This window comes from Bison bison, unplaced genomic scaffold, assembly GCF_000754665.1.
Source record: "Bison bison bison isolate TAMUID 2011002044 unplaced genomic scaffold, Bison_UMD1.0 scf7180017864482, whole genome shotgun sequence".
NCBI lineage: Eukaryota > Metazoa > Chordata > Mammalia > Artiodactyla > Bovidae > Bison > Bison bison.
Genome location: NW_011495042.1, coordinates 893,928 through 913,791, shown reverse-complemented (window position 1 = coordinate 913,791; position 19,864 = coordinate 893,928). Strand labels below are relative to the sequence as shown.

General features: G+C 37.9%; 1 protein-coding gene across 2 annotated transcripts in view; it reads right to left on the bottom strand.

Annotated features, from left to right (window-relative positions):
• Nucleotides 1-19,864, bottom strand: part of SETD2 (SET domain containing 2) — an 82,491-nt gene that overhangs the window by 3,919 nt on the left and 58,708 nt on the right. For both annotated transcript variants that reach the window (XM_010862367.1, XM_010862366.1), the window contains 6 exons: nt 13,264-13,312; nt 11,892-12,075; nt 9,526-10,195; nt 8,086-8,220; nt 6,887-7,026; nt 3,948-4,059 (listed from right to left, as the gene is read on the bottom strand). In XM_010862367.1, coding sequence (XP_010860669.1) covers nt 3,948-4,059; nt 6,887-7,026; nt 8,086-8,220; nt 9,526-10,195; nt 11,892-12,075; nt 13,264-13,312 — 1,290 coding nt within the window. The remainder of the gene's footprint in view (nt 1-3,947; nt 4,060-6,886; nt 7,027-8,085; nt 8,221-9,525; nt 10,196-11,891; nt 12,076-13,263; nt 13,313-19,864) is intronic.

Here is a 19,864-nt window from a genome sequence, read left to right as displayed (position 1 = left end):
TGGAAAAGATTATGAGCGTCCCCCTTCGAATACCACTCGCTTCAGGTGGATGCAGGAGCTGCAGTTGGCATTACAGGTACTTCAGGGTTTAGCTGGCTGCTTACAGCACAGTTTTTTCTAGTCCCAGCCTATCACCAGTTCTGATTCCTCTTTTTCAGTATGAAGGTACTGGTGATGAAGGGACAGTTCAACCCCTTCTGCTCTGGACTGGCTCCAGAGAAAGGTGGCACACCCCCTGGCTTCTGTAAATCAGCTTTCTCTGACTTGTTATAAACGCTTTGCATATTTTCCCCTTTTCTACTTTCTGTGGCTGTGGGACCAGGAAAGGGAGGGCAGGGTAGAAAGAACACACAGATTCAACCTCTGGTTTCAGGAAACAAAACGCAAATTTTCAAATGTTTTGCTTTGAGATTTTGTGGTTATTTTTTTCTAGCAGTAGAGAGTATAGGTGTGCTCCACAATAAGACCTCACGTAGCAAGGGATCAACTACACCCTGAGTAAGCCAAGATAATTTCATCACACCCTAAGCTATTCTCTTGTGGATCTCGGAAATGAGTAGCAACAGCAGTAAGTACAGAAAACCCCTCAAGGTATAACAACTACCTCAAGGCTCTGGGTCCTATAGAGGAGGCCAGGCTCTCAGTGAGGGCACTGTGTAAACAGGCACGTCCTGCTTCCCTCTGAATGGGGTATGTGTTCAGAAAGCAAAATAATTCCAGTGCATTTCTAATTTAATCTCTGACTTGGTGAGGCTGCAGGGCTTTAAAACCAATTACTGAGCACAATGTCCTGAGCTCTGTCTAGGAGCCTGGTCCAGAAGAAGTTGAGCTATCAGAAACACTGCATGTGATTCAACCTAAATTCTGCAACACACCAACCTGTACATGCCAATTCAACGGTTAAGAAAGAAACATCCTTGAAAACAATACAAAACTCAATATATTGTTTTGAAGTTCCTGCCACCTTTGATAACAAAAAGAGCAAAATAACTTTGGTTCTAGACCAGGCACTATATACCAAAAAGAGGCGTCGGGGGAGGAGGGCAGGAAGTGGGGATACAGGAACAAATTGTTTCCACAGCACTTTCAACAAACAGGGGCTGTTTCTGGCCTTTTTCATATCCACTTGTGTCCTTAGCCCAAGTGATGCCTCTCAGATGCCTTTGCATGAATCTTCAACATCTCCATTCTGAGTTCCTCACTTTGCCTAAACTATTACAATACTCCTCAATCTGGGTTCCACTGCTGCCAACCTCATTTTTTCAAACGGGCCTGTTTCACTCAGGGGACACACTTGACTGCCGGACTCACTGCTTTAAAAGTATCCATGGCTTTTAATCATACAATAATCACACTGGGAGGACACCAAGATCTTAGACCATTAACATCTGATATACTTTTCCATATTTTTGTCTGGCTCACTACCCAATATGTACCCAAACTCTCACCATAATCAATTATTTGTATTGTTCTCTTTCTCTCTATATATGCTCTGTCTTGTACTGACTTTATACTTTGCAAAAACTACTTTATTTGCCCAGAATTCTCTTTCCTGCTCAGCTTAGCTATAGGTCAACTCATGTTTTCTATGACATATCACTGGTGCATTTTCTTAAGACCATTAACCACTGTATTCCTATAGCATTCTGTACATTCTTCAACTACAGCAATTATCCCATTGTATTTCAAGTTTATAGATGTGGCTATTTTCTTAGACTGAACTTCATGAAGACTAGTACTCAGATTTATTTTTCCTTCTATGTGTAATACCTCATGAATTAATGAAAATTTACAATATTATGGTTTTCACTTCCAAGGGCTTTAAAATCGAAATGAAGACCCTAAAGATGGGGGGAAAAAAAAAAGAACAGAATAAACACATGCCCCACAGGCATCCTTCTGAGATGCTGGGTGAACACAGCAGGACACCGGTGAGGAAGGTGAGATCCAAATAAGTTCCTGGTTATCATACAGTCAGATCAGGTCCCCATGACAGAGACTAAGGCTTGTGCAGGACATGCGGGTTTGATCCCTGGGTCAGGAAGATCCTCTTGGAGAAGGAAATGGCAACCCACTCCAGTATTCTTGCCTGGGGAATCCCATGGACAGAGGAGCCTGGCGGGCCGCAGTCCACGGGGTCGCAGTCGGATACGACTGAGCGCACAGGCACCTGCCTCTATGAGAACTCTCCCACGGAAACTTCACGCACTACTGGCAGATGCACAGTGACGTAGCAACTCGAGAAAACAGCTGGGCAGCTGCTTAAGAACTCAGACGCACATATTAACATTGTCTAATCGACCTGGCAATTCCACTCCTAGGTATCTACCCAAGAGAAATGAAAATGCATGTCCAAAGACTTGTACACCACTGTTCATATACCATTATTCATAACAGTCAAAGAGTGAAAACAACCCAGATGTCCATCAATTGGTGAATGGACAAATAAAATGTGGCACATCTAATATAAAGGGATATTAGTCAATGCGAAAAAGAAACAGGCTACCAAGCCATGAAAAAGCATCGGAGAACCTTAAATGTATACTGCTAAGTGAATGAAGTGAATCTGAAAAGGCTACAGAGTCTAAATATATGACATCTTATAAAAGGCAAAACTGGAGAACAGTAAAAAGCTCAGAGGTTGTGGTGGATGGGGACGGGGGATGGGGAGGGAGGACACGATGAAGAGGGGAGCACAGAGGACTTTCAACACAGTGAGACCACGCAGTGCACTCTAACAGGGGACACACGCCTCTACATGCTTGTCCAACCCACGGAAGTACCGAGAACCCGGAGGCAGACTGCAGACTGAGTAATAACGATGTACCAATGTAGATTCGATTGCGATAAACGCACCACACCCTGGCAGGCTGTTACAGTGGAGGACGCTGTGCATGTGTGGTGACGGGAGATGTATGGAAACTCTATACTCTCAGTTCAACGCTGATAGCAACCTAAAACTACTCTGAAAAATAAAATCTACCAAGAAAATAAGAGTTACGATAAGGACCTTTTCAGACAAACAGAAACAAGAGAACTCATCACCACTAGACCTGAAATACTCGAAATATTACAGGAAATTCTTCAGACTAAAGGAATGCTAACTATAACACTGAACAAAGAAAAACATATCCCTCAAAGTGAATAAAAATAAAATGAGCTATGGATTTGTTTCCACTTTAATTCTCTCTCACTCCAATTCCTTCCCTACTTTTCTCTCTCATGTTTCTCCACTGACCTAACTAGTTGCTGCTGCTGCTGCTAAGTCACTTCATTTGTGTCCGACTCTGTGCAACCCCATGGACAGCAGGCCACCAGGCTCCTCTGGCCACAGGATTTTCTAGGCAAGAATACTGGAGTGGGTTGCCATTTCCTTCTCTGGACCTAACTAGTTAAGTGCCTCTTATTTTCAAAGTTAAATACTATTCAAATCTTAGAACACAAATATATTATCTTTGATTTCATTCAAGACACCACCTCCTTGGAGACAATGAGTCCTGTTCCAAGTGAAAAAGGATAAAGTTGTTAATTCAATTGCTGAGAGTCACACTGATTTTACATGACCTCTAATCCTAATTCAACTGGAAGCTTGGAGCATCCCCTCAGCTGTAGCAAGTACAACTGTCTCTAAATATTATCAAAAGTCTCCTGAGGAGCAAAACTGCTCCTAGTTGAGAACGCCTGCATTAAAAAGCTAACAGTATTTATCTCCAGAGCGGGACTATGACGAAATGGGAGCAATAGAAAGAAATTAAGGGTTTTATGTTTTGTTCTACCATACCTACTCTGCCCTGTGTGGATCCCCTACCACCTCCGAGAATGTTTCACATGCCTAATTCTCCAGGACAATAAGGAAAACAGAATTCCAAGATAACGTGGCTAATGGTACTAAAAAATGACAAGACAAAGACTCCCAAATGACCAGGAAACAAGTAAGCCACACTCACCTTCATGGGATTTTCATCATATGTTGGGGTTCCCAAGTCCATCTCAGCTTCATGCTCAAGGCTGGCATCATCTCCTGGGCTTTCCCAAGTAGGAGGATCCCACTGAGTCTGCCTAGAAGAAGGTAAGAACAGCTATGCTGTCATGGCCAGAAAACAGAGGACTCTGGCATAGGTATCTCTGCTCATATACTCATAAAAATATAACATGCAATGAAACACAGAGTAGGTCAGCTCCATGAGAGGGACATTCTTCCCAACAGCAATAACTCTATCCCAGAGACATGTTGTTTAGGCCACTGTATTTCTATAGCCAACGTTGTGGCAACATTTACTAAGTATCAAAGACAACAGTAAAACCAAATATTCTGTCTGGCTCTCATCTGGCTCTTAATGTCCTACAAATAGGATTCAACAAAGGCTAAGGAAAGTACATGCAGTAGGCGCCTGCCTACGCCACCCTTTTGCAGGTGAAGAGATCAATCATAACTGTACCTAGCATGTACGTGGAGGAAAAGAAAATAAATCACAACACCCTCTTCACAATCCTTGATCATGTGAGAAAACTCTTTCCTGCTTTAGGAGTCTTCTTGTTTGTATTATTAATAATAGTTTTGCTCCTCTGGTTTGATGATTGACAAAATGGAAAAGATGTGATGAACAGGTTAAAAACTTGTGCCTTCTGCTAAAAATAGTCTCAACTGACTACAAAAAAAAAAAAAAGAAAAAGAAAGAGTTCAACCATGTTAACTCTTTGCATGTTGTTCCTTCTTTTTTCTTTTGGCTACACTGCAAAGCTTGCAGGGATCTTAGTTCTCCAACCAGGGATTGAACCCTGGGATCCTGGGCTAGAGTCCTAACTACTGGATTGCCAGGAAATTACCTCACTGCATGTTTATGGTTGTTTTGAAGGTAAGCAGGCAAAAGTGGCTTTGTTTTTATTAAAAAACCTAGATCTGTAAAGTAACAAGTAGAATTAAGGAAACTCCTATTCAGGAGTCAGAAGTCAGTTGTCACAAGAAATGCTGTTAAGGGGAATCACTTAAAATGTTAAAAGCCTCCAAGAAGCTAGCAACATGCCTGACAGGTCTATCCTGTCGTTACAGTCTTGTGCTTTTCTCCCACAGCAATTTTTAGTCAGCAACATTAAAAGCATTTGATGTAAATCAGTTCTGTAGATGATTATGAAAGTATCTCTAACCGACAGAATTAATTAAAAAAAAAAGGGCTCAAGATTTCTATTGTAATCAAAGAACCACATGGAGTTGTGGGTTTTATTATGGGAATTAAACAGAGAGGGAGGTATTATGCTCTTAGGTGCTAGCTGAAGAAAAGCTAGAAAAGTGCAGACATAAATAAGAAATACAATTTTTTTTTTCCTGGAAAAAAGTGGTAAAGTTTGCTTTGGTATTGGGAAAAAAACAAAGTCCTGATAAAATTTGCAGGCACTGATTTTTAAAGTCACAACACTTTCAGTCAGCAGTATAACAAGAGCTTGTTTTATAAAGATATTTTTACAGAAGTAATGAAGACCTAAGTAGAAAGGGAAAATACTTGAGTGTATGAAATTTTTCATTTCCTTCTGTCACAAGACGTTACCAACAAGAACTTGCAATATTCTTGGATTAAGAGATCTAACGATGCTAACAGAAAATTGTAGATGCCCCAAAAAAGCAATTCACAAAAGATAAAAATGGTCAATAATCTAATGAAGACTTTCCATCTCAAAAATAAAAGAACTGAAAATGAAAGTAAGATTTCTTATCTACTTTCTTACATGAGTTAAAAAACCTACATGAAAAAAAAGGTATCTTTGTATATACATTATGTGGGAGGCAAAACTGGTATGATTTTTTTCTTTAAATGATAAGCTGACAATACATGTTAATTTAAAATGTATATCACTTTTGACCAAATATTTTGCCTCTAAGAACCTGCCTGAAGAAGGCAGTAATTATTAGCGTCTGTAAGAATGTCTAGCTTTAGAGCTATATATAAAATAGTAAAAATCCATCCATCGGAATAGGTTAAATAAAATTTGGTATAGTCAGACAGAAGAGCAGGGGTTAGGGGAACTTCTATAAAGGATCTGTGACCTTGTGGACCAAATGATCTCTTTCACAACTAGTCTACCGTGACTGGAGGATGAGAGCAGCTGTAGATAATTCCTAAATAAATGGGTGTGTTCCAAATAACTTTATCTGCCAAAACAAGTAGCCCATGGGCTGGGCATAGTCAACTGACCCCTACAACACATAAGCAAGTATTAAAAAATACTGTAGTTTTATATTAATGGATAAGGGAAGTTCTATAAATAGACTGGTAAATAAAGCAGATGACAAAACACACACCCCAACAACTTACATTATATACCAATGTATACAGAACACATATATATTCACATAAAGCTATCTGCCTAAAATATATTTTTAAATTCTAAGAATAAGATAAATCAGGTTTTTTTATATACAGCAGGGGTCAAACTATGACTCACGAACCAAATTAAGTTTACTCAGAACAAAGACACGCCCATTCATTTATGTACTGTCTATGGCTGCTTACGCAACAACAGAAGAATTGAACAGTTGTGACAAAGACTGTTAGGCATGTAAAGCCTAAAATACTTATTCTCAGGCTTTTTACAGAAAAGGTCTGCCCGTGACCCGAGAAATCTACTACGCTAGATGAAGTTATTACCATTTTTTAAAAAGATTCCTTAATTTTCTTCAAGAGTCTTGCATATTAAAAACACCAGAATGTTAACAAAAAAGGACAGAAGTCTAACATATGTTCCAACATTTATGATGTGTTTCTGGAAAGCCAGCAGCCCTCAAGCACAGTTAACAGCTAGTGACGAGTCTATAAACATAAAACCCCCCTCGTGGAGGCAGCTTCTTTGACCAACTGAAAGCCGACGTGGGGGTGCCAGCAGCTTTTCTTACCTGGTGACCACATGGTAGTAGTAAATCTTTCCTTCTGGGTCTCGGGCTGTCTTCCAGTTGGGAGGTAAGACAATGGTTTTTGGTTTGGGAGGAGATGGGGGTGGTAAATCCAGGAGATTATTTGTCACAACCATTTCAGGCTAAAAAGAAAGACACATAAAAGGTCTTGATCAGTTGATCAGTGACATTCCTTTTTTTTTTTTTTTCCTTTCACTTTTCAGCTACACCACATGGCTTGTAGGATCTTAGTTCCCTAACCAGGGATCAAATCTGCACCCCCTGCACTGGAAACACGGAGCCTTAACTGCTGGACTGCCAGGGAAGTCCCGGTGACATTTCTTTTAATTTGGCTGAAAAGGACAAAAGTAGTTACCTTAAGCAGTATGTTTCAATAAAAACATTACATGTATTCTTAAAAAAAAAAAGACAGAAGGGTTCAACCTGGGGAATGATCAGAGATGGTTCACATGAAGAGCTTTTAGTAATCTATCAGAAAATTTAGAGCAGGCTCCAAGTTCACTATCCAATGCATCATATTTAAAAATATTCAGCAGCTCATTAGAACAATATTTTTTGATCTTAAAAAAAACCAATGCTAAATGGCATATAACCAACTCCAGGGTACTGATTAGCTGAATGGACTTAGGACATAAACACATGTGATAGAATGTTAACATTTATCCATTATTTATTTTCTATGTTTGAAATCTCATATTTACATTTTAAAAATATAGAAATGGGTGACCAGGTTGGTGGTTTTTTTTTCCTCCAGTTTAAAAATTATTTTCTAAACAAATAGCTTTTAAAAATTTAATGCTACATTATGAAAAAACAGAAAAACTTCAGGCTCCTCTGTCCATGGGATTCTCCAAGGCAAGAATACTAGATCAAGTTGCCAAGCACTCCTCCAGGGGATCTTCCCAACCCAGGGATCGAACCTGTGGTGTCTCCTGCATCTTCTGCACTGCAGGAGGATTTCTTCACCGCTGGGCCACCCGGAAGCCCAAAAACTTTATAATCACTGTTATAAACTGAATTCTGCCTCTCTCAAATTCGTATGAAGCCCCAACCCCCAATGTGACTGTATCTGGAGACAGGGCCCTTAAATAGGTAATTAAAGTTAAATGAGGTTATAAGAATGGGGCCCTAAGCCAACAGGTGTTACTGATGACAGTTTTATCAACTAAAATATTTCTTACTGGCTGTAAGGGCTGGGGCTGCCCTGGTGCAACTATTGTAGTCACGGCTGCGGTTGGCTGTACCACCACTCCTTGTGGGTGAGCTGTGAAAATCTGTTGTCCCTGGATGTACTGAAGACTTGGCTGGGCATAACTCTAAAAGATAAAATTAAGAAATTCACAATTCATACATTTCTAGCTCTAATAAAGCTGTATCTGACTTCAAGTTGACATAGATGTTGACTGGAAGAAACATCCATTAACTTTTTTAAACTTTCAATGTGAGTATTTTACTACAAATTTGTAAAACAATCTTTTGTAAAAAGCTAAGAAAATTGACAGCCAAAACCCAATAATGCCCATTCTCTTACCAGCTGTATTTAGCACTGTAACATTAATTCTAAGCCAAACACGAAAGGAAAACCACACATACAAAACTAAGCGTAAGAACGTCCAGTGCAGTGATATTTATAATTCTGAAAAAGAACTTTCAATTTAAACAACTACTCCAGGAAAACGGATAAACAATAACCTTACAAGCAAATGTATTATACAGTCATCAAAACACATACAAAAAATACAGAGTAATTTGGAAAAATGGCTAAGAATCATGTTACACAGAAAAACATGATAAAAAGCGTCCAAATTCAAAATACTTAAAATATATAAACGTGGTAAAAGAGATCATAAAAAATGAAGGCAGTTAATACAGTTTAGGTTTTCATAATCAAAGCAGGACACTTTAAAAAGGGAAATAAAAAAAGCAGGATACTTTGTCATAGTCTTCTGAGCAAAATTTTGGTACAGCTTCATCATACACAAAAAAAACTAACAAGTAAAAATTACTTCTTTGACTTCAATACTAACTATGTCTACAGGAAACATGTCAGGGAGTCTCTGCCATCACAACAATTCACCTTTAAGGGGTGATGAGGAATGATGGGAGGGACACAGGAATGTGATGAAGATGATGCCTTAAAACAGTCTTCTTTTTTAGAAAAGCTTAAAATGTGTTGGTTTTACAAAAGATTTTTTAAGACTTGATTAAAAACCACAAAAATAGTCACCTTCCCTCCCCCAATCCCTCTGGGGGAAACCAGCTGGAATACTGTCAGCAGTCCTATTTAGGGTGGAGTAAGGAACCAAGAGCAGCTAACAACATGTGAGTGAGCTTGAAAGTAAATGTTCCATCCTCTGTCGAGCCTTCAGATCACTATGGCCCTGCTTAACAGCTTGACTGTAATTCTATCAAAGACTCTGAGCCAGAACCATCCAGCAAAAGTGCTTCTGAATTCCTGACCCACAGAAACTATGAGATAATTATTTATTGTCTTAAGCTGTTAAATACTTGTGACAAAACAGATAATTAGTATATTCAAAATTAGCAGCCTTAAAGTGCTCAAAGGCAGGACACCCACCTTCACCAGATTTACAGAAAAGAGGGTTTCCAAAATTAGTTACCTGCACAATTGGTGGAGTTGTCTGTGAATAGGGTGATGTCACACCATAGACAGTTGGACAAGCCTGTCCTTGGTAATATATGGTTGCTTGAGACTGTGCAGGAGAGTACTGCTGCTGTACGCTCACGGATTGTTGGTTTGAATCCCAAACACTGTAATTCTGTCCTTGGACTGGGCCTGGGGCTGGCACTGGCAAGACAGTGACATTGGAGTCTTGGTGTACCACACCGTCACTCTGGGCCACATACTGTGAACTGGAAACTTCCACAGGGGCTGCCACATGTGGCACCACTGGCACAGGTGGAGGGGCAGCAAGGGGTTCTGTAGAATGTCCCACCAAGGGCTGAGAGTGATCATAAGCAGCAGGAGAACACACAGGGTCCATGCTGGGTGTGGGGAGGAGCACCTTTCCAGCATTCGGATTGCTGGGATCCACATAGGCCTGCATGGGATAACCTGGTGGGTAGCCGGCAAAGGGGTGATGAGGGGCATTGTAGCCAAGAGAGTCATAGGGCAGTGGAGACGTCATTCCCAGGTTCTGCATCTGCTGCTGTTGTTTCTGAGCCTCCCGCTGAGCGACCTCTTGCTCAAACAACTTCCGACGCTCCTCTGTAGAAAGTTTATTTCGATCTTTAATTCGTACTTTCTTTTTAGAAGTTGGTGTATCATATCTAGAAAGAAAACAATAAAGCACCACAAGAAGTATTTCCCTAAATCAGAGACATAACCAAAGCACTAGTAAATGTTATGTCACTCAACGCTAAACCATTAACCACACCAACTCCAATTTGGCACTGGCTAAATATCATACAAAAAAAAAAACACCCCATGATAAATATGAGTAGAAATCAATTACCAAGATGAAAAATGCTTTCATTCTATGATTTGCATTGAAGGTATTACTAGCACAGTAACACGAACAAGGCGTAAGAATTAGAAAGGAAAACCAAAACAAATTCGTATGACAGACTGTTGACAAGGACAGAAAAGGAGAGGGTGGGGCATAATGGGCAAAAAAAATCTACACTATTTAAATTAGTAAGAATTTCATATGCTTAACAAACATACGATCAACATATGCAATGGTCAACTGCATATCTGAACACTAAAACCAAACTGAATATGTAACAAAAGGTATGTTTCTCGGAAATAAACACACCAAAAGATGTGTATTTTTTAAGTTTTCCTAAAGAAAACTATAAACAATTAAAAACATTAACAAAAAACTTTACAAAAATATTAAAGAATACCTAACGAGACAGAGAATATGCAAATACTCAAAGCAGATTCTAAGGAAGAATAAATGTGAGAAAAAGACAGGAACATCCCAGAAGATCAAGTAAGGATCTGTCCTACTTGCTATCAAGACTTAAATATAAGACAGGCATAGGAGCCTCGTCACAGATCCTCCCATATGTGAAGACCTGTTGGGAGAGAGGCGGTACTGCAGATCATTGGGAAAAAGAGGAACTTTCAGAAGTAAATGATAATGGGGCAACTGGGTATTCACTTAGAAAAAAATGAGACCAGGTCCCTACAGTAAAATATATACAAAAATTAATTCCCAATGGATTAAGAACTTAAATCTCATTTTTAAAAAAAAGTACACACACACAGAATCACCTTAAAAGTAGGGAAGAATTTCTTAAAATATTGTAAACGTTGACTATAAAAGAAACATACAATACTATGATATATTCAATAACATCATAATTAATACATCCTGAATATTTAAATACACAGAAAGAATCAAAACATAAGTCATAAACTAGGGAAATATACTTGCAGAATATTTAGAATATAGAAAAAGAACCCTTAGAACTTAAAAAGACAAAATTTAATGAACACATAATAAAAAAATTGACAACTCCATTACATAACTACTGCATCTCAACTTTTTTTAAAGTATATTTAATTTAAAAAGAACTTGTGAACAAATGTTTTCTAGTTCCCAGGAGGTGATCATGGGGCCTGTTTTTCTACCAGCAGGACAAAGACAGCCTCTGCCACAGGGATCAAACATTTTGAACAAATATGGCACAAGAGTCACTAGAAACAAAAGTTCTGACTTTTGTTTAGAAGAATTACTATTATCTTTGAAAGGTTATCTCCCATCAACCGATACAACCCTTTAAAGAACAAATCTTTGGCTCCTCAAATAGCACTTAAATGTTATGAAGTCGAAGCCATTCAAGTAACAAAAATCTATTAGTCTTTACAATATTATTACTGTCAAAAGACACTATCTCAATATCCATGAATACTTTTATTATAAAAGCCCATGTTGCCCCCAATCAGAAGTGTGTTGCTTGGGCTCTCAAAAAATGACTTGCTCAAGACAGAGAATAACTCACAGAAGCCACTTACCTGTCATCTGGCCTTTTGGTTCCCCGCTCATAGGCAGAAGAAGGTGGTGAGAGGGAGCCCCTTCGTTTCCTTTTCTCTTTAATTTGAGTTTGTTTGTCTGGGTCTCTCTCTCTCGACCTGTTAGGAGTCTTTGGGGCAACTGTTTGATCTCTGAAGCCTACAGCATCCCTTCCTCGTTCGGTTACTAAGGGAAAAGGGTTTTAAAAAAATTTACTTGAAGACTTTTCTCCACATGATAGTGTATAACTGTATAATAAAATTTCTATCCAACAAATGGATCAATGGACTCTCCTTCACATACCCAGTCCTGAAGTTGGATGAAACACAAGGTCTTGTATGCTTGTGTGCTTTACTCCCTAAAAGACTCTTCCAAGAATGCCCTTTTCTACCTTTTTCCACCAAAGTCTCAGTTCAAGCTTTCATCATTTCTAATAAGTTCTGTGGAACACATACATGCACAATGTTCCTGATACCTTTAATAAGGCTTTTCGATTCAAAATGCAAAAGCCTTCCACTGCCCTTATAATGCTGCATATTTACAATTTGTAGAACAGCCTGGTAGGCTAAAGCATGACCACCTCAATAGAAAAGTCTCTTACTAAAAAAAAAAAAAATTGGCAGTAACTAAGAAGTTACCAAAGCCAAAGAGCTACATCTCAAAAAAACAAATGCCAGCTTGCTCCTCAAAGATGGAAGCTAACCTTCTTCACCCAGTCTCTAGAATGGTTCTCACCCTCTTCCACTGCCACTGCTCCAAAACCTGCCCTAAAGTACTACTCAGAAGCATTAGTATCTGCTTTCACTTTGATCTGCCCAATGACTATTTCCTCCTTCAAATCTAGGTTCCTTTCCCTTGTGTTAATTTCCTTAAAATGTGGCTATTTCTTCACTATATATGTGTAAAATAAGAAAAGGAATCATAGCAGTAGTGTATATTTTGACTCTGTACCTTTGAATATGTGAAGCAAAGAAATCATCTTACATATAGAAGCTGATTTCCTCATATTTTAAAATGAGGAAAAAGCTAGACTACGTATTTCCCAAAGTATTTCACAATTCTTCTGAATGTTAACAGCTCTAAGCTTTTTAATTGCTTGACACTGAGGGGTAACACAGGAAATCAATGGGCTTCCCTTGTGCTTCTGATGGTAAAGAATCTGCCTTCAATGCAGGAGACCCGGGTTCAGTCCCTGGGTCAGGAAGATCCCTGGAGAAGGGAATGGCAAACCACTCCAGTACTCTTGCCTGGAAAATTCCATGCACAGAGGAGCCTGGCAGGCTACAGTCCTTGGGGTTGCAAAGTCAGACATGACTGAGCGACTAACACTTTCACTTCACCTTTTTCATGCACAAAATATCTCTGAATACCTACTCGTGCTCTCCTTTTCAGTTTGACTTTTCTTCGGAATTCGATATACCTCCTGCAAAAACACAAACCAAAAGAAGGGTTATTAGTGATGAGTGGAAGCGATAATTGCTTTGATTTCACACTGGCAAAAAAGAAATGGGGAGGAATAGTCTGGTATTTAATTATTCTTCAAAAATTTACTTATATTTGGCTTTAAATAAGAATAGATCCTGGTCCCTTAAAAAATATATAACACAAATACATATTTATTTTTAAACATCTACCAGGCTTGCATGACCTCATTAGCCAAGGAGCAGATTAAGTAACTAGGGCATTATTTCTGGCAGAAATACACCTCCTGAAAAATCTTAATTTCCATAAACTGTCTGCATATAAAATGAAGTCATCTATAGTTTCTTTCTACTGAGAGTATTCATATGAACAATTGGAACATCTCACTTGCCATCACTACTTATAGAAAGAAAAGGTTAGGAGTAACAGCTTCACATCTCAGAAAAATTACATGTGTAAAGATAATTCCTGCTTTTCAGTATATTTTCCTACAAATACAGAATCAATGTAGCTAATGGCTAAATGTAATTTACTCTTACACTCCTGCTGTTATTTTTAAAAAGAAAAGTTTTGGATCATTGTGGCTCTTCAAATACCATCTAATATTCTATCAAGATTCTTCTTGAGAAATATAAACGAAGTCTTGAGGTAACTTTTCTTGCTGTATGAACCTAGAGCCTAGAAATGAACCTGTTTCCTGAAAATCTCTCTCTGTTTTAAGTCCATCAAGCAGCTCTTAGACACATTCTTCCTTATCCAGTCACCTGGTTGAGTGGGCAACAGCACACCCACACATTCTCAACAGTACATCATATAAAACCCTTGCTTTAGAGTCTTTTTGAAATACTGACCACATACAAGGTGACCTGGTAATCCCATTTTTTTAAGGAACTGTACTCCAAGGAAAATCTTTCTACATGATTTTTGGTTCTAACAACATCTGTGGAAAATGGAAATAACCCATATATCACACAACTGAAGAAAGGTCAAGATATAATATTCAGCTGCCATTAAAAATGCCAAAGTGGACTATACACATACATGGCAATCTATAAGAATATAGATTTTTAAGAGAACCCTTTAATAATACTCCATGCATGCTGACAAATTATCTAATATAAAGATGATGACATTATTGAATGTGCACTTATCCTGTGTGCCAGGTGTCATGCCAAGCATTTCAAACACATAATCTTATTTGAGTTTCAAAACAACTCTCATAGTTTGTTATCTCCATTTTACAAATGAGAAAACTTACTTAAAAAGTTTAGCAACTGATGCTTTCAGAGCACTTTTGCTTTGACTCCAGAGTACATCTGTCCATATGACGAAGTGGCATATTCTGGAAAGGAGTGCCGTTTTGTGGATTTATGCACAAATATAGTAAAAATCCACCATCCACCTAGCCTTTCCTACGTAGGATTTCCACTAGAGCTGCGATTCTCAACTCTGGCAGCATGATTAGATCACTCCAGGAAACTTATAGATGTACTATCCCAAACAAACTGAACCTAAAATTCTGGGAATGAGTCCCAGGCATCTGTATTTTTTAGAAGCTCCCCAGATGATTCTGAAGTCCAGAGAAGATTAACAACCACTGAACTACTGGCTTCTCTTAACAGGCCTCACTCATTTCTTCCTCATAAGGGAGAATCTGACAAAAGAACTATGTTTATATCCTCAGTTCAGTGCCATCTAGGCTCTTCCTCCTCTCGGGCTGCATCTGCCTAGAGAAGACCACATTCCAACCTATCCCTCTTCCTTGACTAAGTTACCTACTACCGATAGGTCATTTTCTTCCAATAGTTTCAAAAAGTACACATGGGAAATTTATTGGCAAAGCACTCCAGCACATTCTTTTTTTTTTTTTTAAACACATTTCAAATGAACTCACAGAATAGACTGTAGAAAAAGGATTAAAACAAAATTACAAAACTTTGTAAGATTACTTTTTCTGGAAAGTATAAAAATTTAGCACTGATGAGACTGTTCTTTAGCTAAACAAGACTTTGAGAACAAAATACTTTACAATGAGAGTATAATTAAATTTTACCTTTTATTATATAGATATCAGATTATATATTCTGTAATAACAGATTTTTTTTTTTTTTTTTACAACTAAGACTATTTTTCCCTGTTAGCAAGTACAGACAGAATTGTGTAGTATGCATCAAACAAATCTTTCTTCCTAAATGATGGCAAGACTAAGAATAAAAAAGAGAAAGACTCTGAGCCAGGTGCCATTTTTACTGATGGAAGGGCACAAAAAAAGAAAATGTGAAAGCAAAGTTATGAGATATGGAGGCTAGAAGTTAAAGTGCCAACTCCAGGTAAAAGGAATTCTAGGAGAGAAGGAACTATTTTGAGAAATAATCAAGGTGATTTTTTTCAGGATTAAAGAAATATAAAATACTTCTGATTAAAAAGGCAAAGAACATCAAATGAAGCTGGGCAAGACTGAAGGCAGGAGAAGGGAACGGCAGAGGATGAAACAGTTGGATGGCATCACCAACTCAATGGACATGAGTTTGAGCAAACTCCAGGAGATGGTGAAGGACAGGGAAGTCTGGAGTGCTGCAGTCCATGGGGTCATAAAGAGCTGGACACAACTGAGCAACTGAACAACAAATCAAATAGGCAACAAAAAGATTATGACTTAGCAAGTCTGCATCTGGGTTTATCGCTGCCTTCTCCCCCCAATCTCATTCTGGCTCATTTTAAGATAGGTAGAAAACTGCATCCATACAATGGAGTATTATTCAGCCATAAAATGGAATTAACTACTGATACATGCTACAACGTGGATAAAGTCTGAAAACACTATGCTAGGTAAGAGCACTCAGACACAGAAAGCCACATATTTCATAATTCTATCTATCCTCTTTATCCAGAGATTCTGTATCTGCAAATTAACCAGCTCACTAACATTTATTTGTAATTCCGAAATTATGTTGAGAGAAAACTTCAACAACTCTTCCCCCGAAAAGATGAGTCAATTGGTGACGTTTTTGTTATACTTTTTCCAAACAATTAACTGGTAACATGATGCAACACACTTACCCAAGATGTACATGAGAATCTTTTCATTATGTGAAATAATGAAATGAAACAATAAAATAATCTTTTCATTATTTTCTCTGAAAATGCTTCTCGTATACTAGTATCCTTGTGTATTTCTTTTCCAACTTCTTCAGTATTATTTTTACTAACTTCACCCCAAGGTCTGACCTGCAGCCTGGTTCTTTAAGCATCCCTTCAACCCCAGCTAAGAATGGCTTTGCACATTTTTAAAGGGAGGGAGAAAAGGGGAGAGAAAAAAGAAAGGGAAAGGGAAGAAAAATTCCTTTAAATTCAATCATGGATCATAGTTTGATCTTTGCAGCATTAAGGGAGAAAAGATACTTGAACAAAACACTAAAATGGTCATTTCTATGATTTAAGAACGGCTTCCCTGGTGGCTCAGATGGTAAAGAATCCACCTGCAATGCAGGAGACTTGGGTTCAATCCCTGGGTCAGGAAGATCCCCTGAGAAAGGAATGGCTACCCACTCCAGTATTCCTGCCTGAAGAATTCCATGGACAGAGGAGTCCATGGGGTCGCAAGGAGTTGGACACAACTGAGTGACTAACACTTTGGGATTGAAGGAAGTCTGAAAAGTATTCAGCAAAGGTACATAACATGGGTTGTCCAGGAAGGCTATAGCAATCACTATTTTTGGATCAGAAAAAGGAGTGGAAAGAATGTAGGATTTAAATCAGAAGACCTGAATTAATTTTTTTTTTTTTAAGTTTTATTAAAGTATAAAGGAGATAGAGAAAGCTTCTGACATAGGCATCAGAAGGGGGCAGAAAGAGTACCCCCTGAATTAATTTTCTACTACGTTGCTTAAAGTTAAATTACAACTTCATAGGCATGTTTCTTTCCATTTTATAGTTGATAAAAACACCACCACTTACTTTACAGGGCTGTAAAGATTACATGACACTCATTCTAGTTTCTGACCACCCATCAAATAAAATATACATACTATGGATTCAAGCAGCAGTGTGGTACCACGGAAAAAGGACCTTCTTCATTCAAATATTTCTGAAGTGCCAAACTACACACTACACTCTCTCAGTGCTCTGGGCAGACTTGAGTGGCCACGGCAGACCCAGTCCCTGCCTCCGCACAATGTGCAATTACGAAATGGTTATCTGCTGTGACTGGAAAGGATGTTATGAGAGCATAAAGGAAAGGCATAATACTCTATCTTCAAGGAAAAGGAATGACTTTCAGGGCAAAGGAGGAAACTTAAGTGAGAAGAGACATCTAAATAAAAGTCTTCTCAGAAATGAGTCAGAGAGTGTGTGTGTGTATGTGCATGGAACATTAGTAGTATCATCCCACTGGAAGATCAGAAACGCTTGCAGTGCGAATGTATAAATAAATAAGGACCAGATTATGCCATAGTATGCAAGCTTTGTTAAGAAAAATGGACTTAACTTTAACAATGTAATAAGGAACCATTTAAAAGTTTTCAGTACAACTTTGACATGAATGCAGGTATATTTCCAAAAGGATAACTCTGGAGACTGAATGTAGCACAGACTGGAGGGGCATAGAGTATCATTCACTATTCTTAAGTGGTAACATTATTACAACTATTATTACAAAGACACCATGATAAAAGTAACTCTTATTAAGATTAAAGAACAGTCTCTGCCATTGAAGATCTCATGGTCCTGTGAGGAGAAACAGGCATCTAAGCAAGTAATTTCAGAAACCTGGTAAATCTGCTACCACTGTACAGAAATACAGAAAAAGGAAGGCTGGATTAGAAAATCACCATTTGTTAAAAATCATAGTTGCACAAGATTCAGGCCAAATCAATGGGCGGATAAATTTCACAAAAAACAAAGTATTTGTAATTTCTAAAGGTGCTCCTATATGACACTTTTTTTTATACAGGAGAAAATAGAAACCTAGGAGACACCACCATAACCAAGCGATCAAAGTTGACAATGCCAGTAATGAGATAAATGAACCAAGCACAACTCCAGACAAAACCAAATTGAGGGGTATTCTAGACAAATTTTAAAGTATTCAAAAATGTGAAAATTGTAAAAGACAAAGACTGAGGAACTATTTCAGATTAAAGGATACTAAAGAGATAAAAATGTAATACTTGATCTCAGGTTACATTCTGAATCACAACTTTTCTTTTTTTTTCTATAGAGAACAGCATGTGCACAACTGGCAAAATGTGAATGAGGCCTTTTTAAAAGATTAATAGTATTGTGTCACCGCAATTTGCTGATTTTGTAACACTGAAGTTATACAGAAGAATATCCTTGTATTTGGGAAATAAACATTTAAAAACATCTAGGCACAGTGGGCGTCAGATCTGTTAACTTACTCTTTAAAAGTTAAAAAAAAAGAGAAAATAATGAGGTAAATTTGGTAAAATGCTAACATTGGGGAATCTGAATGAAAGGTTTAGAGGAATGTTTTACTGTTTTTAACTACATTTGTCACTGGAATGTGTATTACATGAAGAATACATAAAGAATAGTATTCCTTCAGTTTTCCTATAAACCTGAAATTACATCAGAATTAAAAGAACATTAAGAAGGAAAATTTATATAGTCTCATTATGGTTATATATAAACTGGATTATACCAACTTATCTGTACTTGAAAAACTTCTTAAGTTTCTGACTAACTTGATCACGGTCCTCAGGGAAAAACAACATTCATTACAGGTATCTTCTAGCCCAGAGATTCCATACCGTATATAATCTTCTTCAGATAAGTCCTACATCCAAATCACTCAAAGTAACTTATCCTAAACAGAGTCAAGGCTTTTTTAAAAAAAAGTAACTTCACAGGCTATGGAAACATGATCATTAAGTCTTTAGGGAAACAGAATTAAGAGCTCACGTAAAAGAATAAACTGTCAAAATGACTTCATTCAAAATCGGAATGTTTAGAGCAGCCAGATTCTGTGTCACTCAGATCAGGTGTTGGCAAACTTTTTCTGTGAAGAACAACACAGTAAATATTTTAGGCTCTGTTGGCCATCCAGTCTGGTGCAACTAACTACTTAACCCTACCAGTGCAGTGCAAAAGCAGCCACAGACAGTATGTAAATAAATGAATTTGGCTTTGCTCTCCCTAAAACTTCATTTACAAAAAACAGCAGTGTGGCAGATTGAGCCAGCCCATAACTTAGATAAATTATCTGATAATAAAGAAACCCAGACTACTAATAAGTTTTAAACCGTGCTTGTCTTTTATCAAGTCAGATATTTATTACAAAAATTCAACACAGTGGTATCCAAAATAGTGCTCTTCGGGGGCAATTCTGAATTTTAATGAAAAGGATAACTAATATTGATCCTTATGGATACAGAATAATCTTTACTAAGGATTTTGAAATTTATAGAAAATCAGGGCACATCATTCATTTTGAAATGTTGCACAGTAGACTTCACATGTAAAATTAGTTAGGAACCAAAATTCCAAGCAGTGACAAAACCTTTTTTTTGGCCGCAAGGCTAGTGGAATCTTA